This window comes from Amblyraja radiata, chromosome 26 (genome assembly GCF_010909765.2).
Source record: "Amblyraja radiata isolate CabotCenter1 chromosome 26, sAmbRad1.1.pri, whole genome shotgun sequence".
NCBI classification, from domain to species: Eukaryota; Metazoa; Chordata; class Chondrichthyes; order Rajiformes; family Rajidae; genus Amblyraja; species Amblyraja radiata.
The window spans coordinates 12,268,023-12,278,439 of NC_045981.1; the positions used below are offsets into that span (position 1 = coordinate 12,268,023).

The 10,417-nt window shown below is 42.7% G+C and overlaps 1 protein-coding gene across 1 annotated transcript; it reads left to right on the plus strand.

The window, feature by feature from the left end:
- Positions 1-869: 869 nt before the first annotated feature.
- Positions 870-8,983, plus strand: birc5 (baculoviral IAP repeat containing 5). Its single transcript, XM_033043972.1, has 4 exons — positions 870-1,031; positions 4,354-4,463; positions 7,166-7,283; positions 8,280-8,983. Exons 1-4 carry the CDS (start codon positions 870-872, stop codon positions 8,361-8,363), a joined length of 474 nt encoding a protein of 157 aa, XP_032899863.1. The 3' UTR covers positions 8,364-8,983.
- Positions 8,984-10,417: the final 1,434 nt, after the last annotated feature.

A 10,417-nucleotide genomic window follows, 5' to 3' on the forward strand; every position in this document is an offset into this window, starting at 1 on the left:
CCCAAATTGCTGACATTTGAAGCACCTCATTGGTTTGGGTATGTACTCTCTTACGCTATTCCTGGGATGTCAGGACTGTCTTATGAAGAAAGACTGGATAGACTTGGTTTATACTCTCTAGAATTTAGGAGATTGAGAGGGGATCTTATAGAAACTTACAAAATTCTTAAGGGGTTGGACAGGCTAGATGCAGGAAGATTGCTCCCGATGTTGGGGAAGTCCAGGACAAGGGGTCACAGCTTAAGGATAAGGGGGAAATCCTTTAAAACCGAGATGAGAAGAACTTTTTTCACACAGAGAGTGGTGAATCTCTGGAACTCCCTGCCACAGAGGGTAGTCGAGGCCAGTTCATTGGCTATATTTAAGAGGGAGTTAGATGTGGCCCTTGTGGCTAAGGGGATCAGAGGGTATGGAGAGAAGGCAGGTACGGGATACTGAGTTGGATGATTAGCCATGATCATATTGAATGGCGGTGCAGGCTCGAAGGGCCGAATGGCCTACTCCTGCACCTAATTTCTATGTTTCTATGTTTATATATGCCAAAATGGACCACTTTTGGAAGGGATTCTGTCTTGAATTCGACCAGGACTGGAGAGTCTGCCATCGAAATCCAAACGCTTTGTTGACGTCGACTACTACGGGGCGGGGCCTCCGGGCTCCCGTCTTCCCGTCATCCCGTCATCGGCCAATAAGCGGCGGGCGGTTTGAAACTTTGAATCAACGGCCAGGGCGCGCGCTCAACGGACCGGCGGGCGGTTTGAAACTTTGAATCAACGGCCAGGGCGCGCGCTCAACGGACCGGCGGGCGGTTTGAATCAAAGATACTCGAGGAGCTCTATAATCTTCGGTTTGAATCAAAGACGTTTTTAATGGGCGGCCTGGGCTGGCGGAGAGTCGTCCCACGGAGAGAGAGAGATCCCGTGATTGAGGTCTACCTGCAGCAGTACCGCAAATACTATTTCTTCCAGGAACGGCTGAACACTTTCAAGAACTGGCCCTTCCTCGACGGCTGTGGCTGCACACCCGAGAATGTGAGTGGTGCCGGCGGCAGTGGGCGATACTAACATAGGTCGTAAAGTCATAAGGGACAGGAGCGTGTCATAAGGCCGTTCATCGAGTGATACATCGTGGAAACAGGCCCTTCGGCCCAACTTGCCCACACCGGCCGACAGTGTCCCCGCTGCACTAGTCCCCACCTGACAGCGTTCGGTCCATATCCCACCAAAACTCCTCCATTCGGCCCATCGAGTTTACCCCACTATTCAATCATGGCTGATCCATCTCTCCCTCCTAACCCCACTCTCCTGTCTTCTCCCCATAACCCCTGACACACGTACTAATCCAGGATCTATCTATCTATCACTGCTGTAAAAATGTTCATTGAATATCTATAGAACATCTTTAGAGCCGCACTGAGTCCATTTATCCCGGGGATGGTTGGGTTAACATACGAGGAGCGTCTGCACTCGCTGCAGTTTAGAAGGACGAGGGAAGGGGGGGATCTAATGTCATAGCGGCACAAACTCATAGTTTGAGCCAAAGATCTTTGGTTTGAGCTTCATTTATTGTCACGTGTACCGAGGTACAGTGAAAAGTTTTTGTTGCGTGCTAACCAGTCAGCGGAAAGACAATACATGAATCGAGCTACCCATAGTGTACAGATACAGGATACTGTTTAGTCCAAGATGAAGCCAGTAAAGTCCGATCAAAGATAGTCTGAGGTTCACCAATGAGGTAGATAGTAGATCAGAGCCGCTCTCTAGTTGTTGATAGAGTGGTTCAGTTGCCTGAAAACAGTTGGGGAAAAATCTGTCCCTGAATCTGGAGGTGTGCGTTTTTGCAGTTTTATACCTTTTGCCTGATGGAAGATCAACTTATCCTTGATTATGCTGCTGGCCTTGCCAAGGCAGCGTGAGGTGTTGATGGAATTAATAGAAGGGAGGTTGGTTTGTGTGATGGTCTGGGCTGCGTCCACAATTCTCTGCAATTTCTTGTGGTCTTGTATGGAGCTGTTCCCAAATCAAGCTGTGATGCTTCCTGGGGTTGGTTGGCTTAACGAATGGGAGCATTTGATGCCTGTACCCGCTGGAGTGTAGAAGGATGAGGGAGGAGAGATCTCATAAGTCATAGGAACAGATTTTTTTTTTAAAGTAGACGCAAAAGACTGCAGATAATGGGTCACAAAGGACAAGCTGCTGGAGGAACTCTGTGCATCAGGCAGCATCTGTGGAGGGAAAATGACCATGACATAGGAGCAGAATTAAGCAATTCAACACATTGTGTCTACATGGCTGATCTATTTTTCCCTCTCAACCCCATTCTCCTGCCTTCTCCCCATAACCCCTGACACTCAAATCAAGAACCTGTCAATGTCTACTTTAAAAGTATTAATTGATTTGGCCTCCACTGCTGTCTATGGCAACGAATTCCACAGATTCGCCACCCTCTGGCTAAAGAAAGTTCCCCCTCATCTCCATTCTAAAGGTATGTCCTTTCATTCCGAGACTATGCCCTCTGGTCCTAGACTCTTCTACTAGTGGAAACATCCACTCTAACCAGGCCCTTTCATTATTCAATAGGTTTTAAAGAATGAAAGGCTCCCTGCACATCTTTAAACTTTGCACTTCTCAGCTTAACACTACGTTCTCTAGTCTTTGACATTTCCATCACAGGGAAAGATGTTCTGACTTCCCTATCAATGCCTCGCATAGCTTTACAAACATTGACAATTTCAATGTCAGGGAAAAGTATACATGCCAAACCACTTCCACAGCATTGATGTGCAGAGGGTTCTCGGGTCCAAGTTCATAGTTCCCTGAAAGTGGCAACACAAATAGATAGGATGGTAAAGAAAATGTATGCAAACTCAATGCTAGCACTTATTTCAAGAGGGCTTGTATACAAAAACGGGGATGTAATGTTGAGGCTCTATAAGGCGCTGGTAAGGCCGCATTTGGAATATCGTGAGCAATTTTGGGCACCATATCTGAGGAAGGATGTGTTGGCTCTGGAGAGGGTCCAGATGAGGTTTACAAGAATGATCCCAGGAATTAGTAGGTTAACCTATGGTGAGCGTTTGTCGGCACTCGGCCTGTACTCGCTGGAGTTTAGAATAATGAGGGGGGGACCTCATTGGAACATACAGAATAGTGAAAGAGAGTGGATGTGGAGAGTATATAAAATTATGAAAAGCATAAAGAGGATAAGACATTCTGAATATTTTCCCCAGGGTGGAAATGTCAAAGACTAGAGGATATAGCTCTAAGGCCAGAGGGTGAAAGTTCAAAGGAGATGCGCGGGGCATGGTTTTTACACAGAGTAGTGGGCACTTGGACCATGCTGCCAGCGGAGGTGGTCGAACCAGCTACGATACCTGGACCCAAAGATCCTATAGCGGAGTAAGGTAGACCACTCCTGCTAAATGCAATGGGCTGACGTGTAGTACGCAATGGAACGTGGGCCTTTTTTTCATCCATTTCCGTAACCGGACCCGACCTGACTCGCAGTGTAATCAACGTTGTGGGGGAACAGATTGTGTTAATAAATTAAAATTCTGAAAATGAGAAGATTTTTACCAAATAACTTTTATTTTGACAAAGATGTTTCCGTAACCGGCTTCCGTCTCCGCACTATTATCCTATGGAATCTTTGGTGCGGAGACGGAAGCCGGTTACGGAAATGGGTCCTTAAATTACCCATGAATCTGCCCATGACCGTACTACGTCTTTTTCGTCGAGTGGGCTACCTTGCTCGCTATAAGATCTTTGCCTGGACCTGTCCTTGATTGGGGGGAGAAGAAGATAGTCTACTTTCAACTCATTCAAAATATTTTCCTTTGTCCTTGTGTAGTAATTGACTTGGTCCTTATTTCTGGGTTTCATATCTTTGCATTGACATGCCTGCTTCTGCATTTTTGTGTAAGCCGTAGCGTAAATTTTAGCCTTTGGTAGAAGGTTGCATGAAGTTCAAGTTCACATTTATTTGTCACATGCACAAATTAAGGTACAGTGAAATTGCGTTGCCATGCACCCATACAATCAAAAAGAACACAATACACAATAGAATTTAACGTAAACATCCACCATAGTGGAATCAACATTCTTTACCGTGATGGAAGCCAATAACGTTCAGTCAATCATCCTCCATTGTTCACCGTGGTCAGGGCCATGAACCCTCTGCAGTCGCCGCTACGGACAGCTACGATATATAAAATGCTTACTTTTGATGGCAGCCAAGTTAACATTTGAAGCTGGAAGGAACAGTTGGTCTGGTTGCTGATGCTTGATGCTCTAAATCTCCCTTTGACATTAAGTAGACAGCAGATCAAATTGAATTTATTTTTCTTGTTATCAGATGGCTGCAGCAGGGTTTATTCACACCCCAAGTGAGAACTGTCCAGATGTTGCTCAGTGCTTCTTTTGTTACAAAGAGCTGGAAGGTTGGGAACCTGAAGATGAACCTTTGTAAGTACAAAACAATTATCTGGATAATTGCTTGCATTTAAATGACAGCCAGTTGTCAGAGGATTCAGTGCTGTTTATTTGTTTTACTATTGTTACTTGTACCTGAGATATAATTGAAAAAAAGAAAAACTTTGTCTTGTGTGCCATTTAAGTAACTCATACCATACATAATTACATTGGTACATCGGGTAGCACAAAAAGAGAAGGGAAATAGTGCAGAATATTCTGTTACAGCTCAGAGAAACTGCAATTTAAATAAGTACAAGAGCCCAAGCAAGATGGATTGGGAGATTGGGAATCTATTTAGGTCCCCCTCAGTCATGGCTGACCATGGGTGTCTCCAGGGTGTTATTCCCTATTTGGAGGACGCCTGTGCGTGACTTTGTTTAACGTGGGGAGATTGGTGCACAGACAGCCACCCCATGGTCCTTGACAGATCTGGGTCAGGATCCAGTGGCATGGAGTCCAAGACGACTGGAGACCCTTTTCTGCTGCAGACTTCATCAGCCTTCCCAGCCGTTGTGACGCTCCACTAAGGTCAGCCATCATCCTCTGCCTGTTCCACCCTGAGGTCTTAGTTGGATTGCTCTTTGTCCGAGAACTCCCCCTCGGCCATGGGTGGCCCCACCTGGAGCATAGCTCCAGACGGCATCGCTCTCATGATCTCAGGTCCACACAAGCTTCACCACGACAAGGTAATAATCCAGGGAGAAGTGAGATTGGGAATGCATCCTTGGTTTATGAGAGGTCTGTGCAAGTGTCGGATAACAGCAGGGAAGAAACTTTTGGAAACTGTTGATATGTGTTTCCAGGTGCTTTATATCTTCTGCCTAATGGGAGAGAGGCGAAGAATGAACAACTGGGGTGTGAGTGGTTCCTGATTATGTTGGCTGCTTCCCTGAGGCAGCGTAAAGTGAAGATGAAGTCAATTGGTGGGGGGTTGTGGGCGGAAGCTGGTTTGCGTGATGGATTGGGCTGCATCCGCCATTCTGCAATCTCTTCTGGTCTTGAGCAGTGAAATTGCCGGACCAAACTGTGGTGCATTCTGATAGCTTGCTTTCTATGGTGCATTTTAGAAGTTAGTAAGAGTCATTGAACCACTGCCAAACTTTCCATATTTCCAAAGGGGCTCAGAGCATAGCCATGGATCTTTTTTCTTTGTTTGCCTGGTAATTACATCCCATTAAGAATATTTGTTTCATGAATCTGATGTTGGGTATGCGAATGATGTATCCTACCCAACATTGCTGACTGTGCATTACTCAATAGACAATATACAATAGGTGCAGGAGTAGGCCCTTCGGCTTTTCGAGCCAGCACTGCCATTCAATGTGATCATGGCTGATCATCCCCAATCAGTACCCCGTTCCTGCTTTCTCCCCATATCCCCTGACCGCTATTTTTAAGAGCCCTATCTAGCTCTCTCTTGAAAGCATCCAGAGAACCTGCCTCCATCGCCCTCTGAGGCAGAGAATTCCACAGACTCACCACTCTCTGTGAGGAAAAAGTGTTTCCTCTTCTCCGTTTTAAATGGCTTATTCCTTATTCTTAAACTGTGGCCCCTGGTCTGGACTCCCCCAACATCGGGACCATGTTTCCTGCCTCTAGTGTGTCCAAACCTTAACAATCTTATATGTTTCAATGAGAACCCCTCTCATCCTTCTAAACTCCAGAGTGTACAAGCACAGCTGCTCCATTCTCTCAGCATCCCGGGAATTAACCTTGTAAACCTATGCTGCACTCCCTCAATAGCAAGAATGTTCATCCTCAAATTAGGGGTCCAAAACTGCACATAGTACTCCAGGTGTGGTCTCACTAGGGCTCTGTACAACTGCAGAAAGACCTCTTTGCTCCTATATTCGATTCCTCTTGTTATAAAGGCCAACATGCCATTCACTTTCTTCACTGCCTGCTGTACCTGCATGCTGGTATGTAAATGTTGAGAGTGTTGCCCTCTGAGAAGATGCTGACTTTGGTTCGTTTATGCTTCCAGTGAATTTGTAATATCCTTGAGAACAGCACTGCTGGTATAATTCAAGTGGCTTGAGGTAACTACTGTAGGGGCAGCACGGTGGCACAGCATTAGAGTTGCTGCCTTACAGCGCCAGATACCCGGGTCCAATCCCAACTATGGGTGCTATTTGTATGGAGTTCGTATCTTTTCGCTAGGACCTGCGTGGGTTTTCTCCGAGATCTTCGGTTTCCTCCCACACTCCAAAGACGTACTGGCAGCTAATTGGCTTGGTGTAAATGTAAAATTGTCCCTAGTGTGTGTAGGATCGCATTAATGTGCTGGGAACGCTGGTCGATGCGGACTTCCGTGCTGTATCTCTAAACTAAACTAAACTAGTTAGTTCAGGTCTCGGAAGTAAATAGGATGGCTGAGATCACTGCTGCCTGGTATACCATGTTTTGTGCCAGATTTGAGATCTTGATTGTAGAAACAATAAACTGCAAACTCCATCTGAAGAAGGGACCAGATCCGAAACATCATCTATCAAAGTTCTCCAGAGATGCCTGACCCACTAAGTTACTACAGCATTTTGTGTCTTTCCTTGAGGTCTTGATTGTTTAAACACGTTTCCCGAATCGACATAAGGATGTGATAATGCATTGAAGGTGGCAATGGATTTTGACTGTCAGCATGTGACCATCCTCAAGAAAGGAAATGTCTGACTATTAACTTTTACATTCTCTCCCAGAGTTGAACATAAAAATCACTCACCAAAGTGTGCTTTCATTGCACTGAAGAAGGAGTTTGAGCATCTAACAGCTGAAGAGTTCCTCAAGCTGGACAAGGAAAGAGTAAAGAATATCACGGTTGGTTATTTTGTCATCATCTTCATCAGTAATATGGAATGTATACAAAAATGGGGAAGAATTTGCAGCAGGCAGAATTTTTTAAAGAAAGGTTTCCACCCCATAACAAGAATAACTTGCGTATATCAGCTTGTGTATTTCCTGTCACCTCTGCTTTAGAATCAATAGCTACACTAGGCGAATAATATTGGTGGTTAATTTTGGTTTTCTAAATTAAATCTTTTTGAACAAAAAATAATTTTCTCATTAATTCCAACTCCTGGCAATTTAGTTTCTTAATGCAATTTACTCTTATCAAACCATGACCCACAATTTTCTAAATCATTTTTGGTTTTGATTCTGAAGTAACAAATTCAATCGAAGCAGACTGCTGGAGTTTGGAAATTTATATCCAGCTGGTGATTATGAGAAATTTTAGTTTTTTTACATTTACTTTGTCTATTTTATTGAACTATTTGGAATTTTAATATGGAATGTAGAAATTTGACCAATTGATTCTCAATTTTGCTGATTTTGATTAACTTGAGTCAAACACAATAGAAGTTAGCTTTGGGCATTTCTGGTATCTCTGCTACTTTGGGCATGCTTTGCTGTTTGTATTAGAAACGAGCAGCTCTGATGCAAGATCATCTTCCTGTAATATTTAAAACATGCTACCAGATCTGACCAATTTCCAACTTTTTCTCTACTTCCAGTAGCTGCTGAATTTCTTCTGATAATCAGTTTTCTGCTTCCGCCATATCATATTCCTTTGTTCATGTGTTTGATTACTTTTCCAGTTCTGATAATTTATCAAATCCTTGATTCTCTCTTTCCACAGATGGGGAGAGAGAAAGTTAATGCGTACCTCTAAGTGTTTCCATTTTCTGTTTGTATTTTGGATTTTGTGTCAGCTATGATGTGAATGTGAATTTAGTAACTGAAGGGAAAGGGGAACTTAGTGGGAGAACAAATTACCTGTTTGTTTAAAAAAATTGACTTTTGTTTCCTTTCCAGAAGAAACAAGTCTCTGAAATGATTGAATCATTTGAACAAAAAGCAAAAGTTACAAGAAGTACAATTGAAGATCTTGTAACTTAGTAGAGATGTGGAATATTCTCCTATTAACAGTGTAATTTAAGCTCAACTTATTTAATCGCTCCTCAAACTGAGGATCATGTCAATGTAGTGTCTTCCATCATTTTACATGGAAGGAGTAGTATAATATGTTTTTTTCTTCTATCACTTTGTCGTGGTCAATATTAGAGTCATAGAAGAAGACCCTTCATGCCAACCAAGATGGCATGCTGGGCTAATCCTATTTTCCTGCACTTGGTTCAGAATCCTCCTATCCATATATCTGTCCAAACGTCTTTTAAAAATCATTATTGTTCAGGTATTTATTCCTAATTAAAGGGTTAATTTTATTATTGTTTTGTTCAGGACTATGTAAAAGGTCATTCGTATCTGCAAGCATCTTAAGGATTCTATTACAAATTCTCCAGAGGTCGTTAGAATGATTAGTGGTTTCTCATTTTGTCTGTTTAAATAATCATTTTTATGGCATTCATTTTTTTGTACATTGGAGAAGATGGACTTTTAAAGTGTAATTGCTCAAGCTTTTGTAATATATTGTAAATATGCCCCCTCAATTTGATGATCTTTACTTTTATTTTTAATCTAGAATAGACTGGGCAGCATAGTGGCTCAGCTGGTAGAGCTGCTGCCTCATTGCACTGGAGACCCAGGTCCAATCCTGACCCCGGGTGCTGCCTGTGAGGAGTTTGCATGTTTTCCTTGTGACCGCGCGGTTTTCCCCTGGGTGCACTGGTTTCCTCCCACATCCCAAAGACATGCGGGCTGGTAGGTTAATTTACATCTAAATTGTGTGGGAAGTGGATGTAAAAGTGAGGTAACATAGAACTAAAGTTAACGGTCAATGGTCAGCATGAACTCGGTGGGCCAAAGGGCCTGCTTCCATGCTGTATGTGCAAACTAAACTATTTCTCAATACATTTGTTTATTATGATAAGGGTGTGCACCTGAACTGTTGACTGAGAAAGGCATTTTCAAAGCCTTTGACTGCCATGGTGAAAACGTGGCAATTACAGCAGCGAATGGCTCTAAAAGAAGGATGCGAGTCACTTTATACATTGTATGCAACCAAAATGTATTAATCCTACCATTGTCAAAGCTAGTGGAGTCAATTCCTTGTGCCATTAGCAGGTTTGTTTGAAGATAGGCTATCTGATTTGTCTCTCTGATCAGTAAAGCATAATGCCATCATTTTCCACTTCACCTGAATTGCATGGATGATTTTAACAATTCTTTGAGCTCAAGTTAGAAAGTGTTGATTTTCTCAGATTACCTCAATCATTACCTTAATGATTGAGGTAATCTGAGAAAATCAACACTTTCTAAATTTGTGTTCCAATCTCTGATATATCTTTTCCAAATGCTGGTACAAAAATAATTCTGGATGCTTATGTGTGTGCTCACATGCAGGATGATATTATTAAAGATTATTTTCTTTCACAATTGCTTCAGATTTTTTTGTTTGGGGTTTTGTAATATCTTTCAATCTAAAATAGAATTGCTCTGTAGTGAAATTGAAACATAGAAAATAGGTGCAGGAGGCCATTCGGCCCTTCAAGCCAGCACCACCATTCATTGTGATCATGGCTGAACCAAAGGAACTTTTAAATTATTTCAACAAAACAATACATTTCCTTCAAGCTTGCTGTCATTGTTGTAGGATAGGAGTATCAAATGGAGCAACTGTAGGTATATGGATTCTGACCAGCAAGGCAGCACAGCCATTAGAGCTGTTACCTTGGCTTCAGCGGCCCAGGTTCAAACCTGACCTCTATTACTGTTCGTACAGGTGTTACAACTGTTTAGGTTACAGAAAGCCACCGTCACAGAATTGAAAACTTTGAGAAGTGGATTAATTGTTTTTTCCAACTCTTGTTTCTTGATGAATGTGCAGATAACATGACTGGGAATTAGAGTCAAGAATGTGTAATTGTGGGAACTGACAACAGAACAATGAAATTCTGATTTGCAGCAGCTTAACAGAGCTTTAAACCCAATAAACAGATTATTTATTGAATTTTTAAATTATATATTAATAATCGTAATACTAAGTAACCGTA

Bases quoted from the DNA above. Each gene is read 5' to 3' on its own strand.
- birc5 (XM_033043972.1), top strand. From the start codon at position 870: ATGGGCGGCCTGGGCTGGCGGAGAGTCGTCCCACGGAGAGAGAGAGAT. The intron at 1,032-4,353 runs GTGAGTGGTGCC...TCTTGTTATCAG, and splicing joins GTGGCTGCACACCCGAGAAT to ATGGCTGCAGCAGGGTTTAT. The intron at 4,464-7,165 runs GTAAGTACAAAA...ATTCTCTCCCAG, and splicing joins GAACCTGAAGATGAACCTTT to AGTTGAACATAAAAATCACT.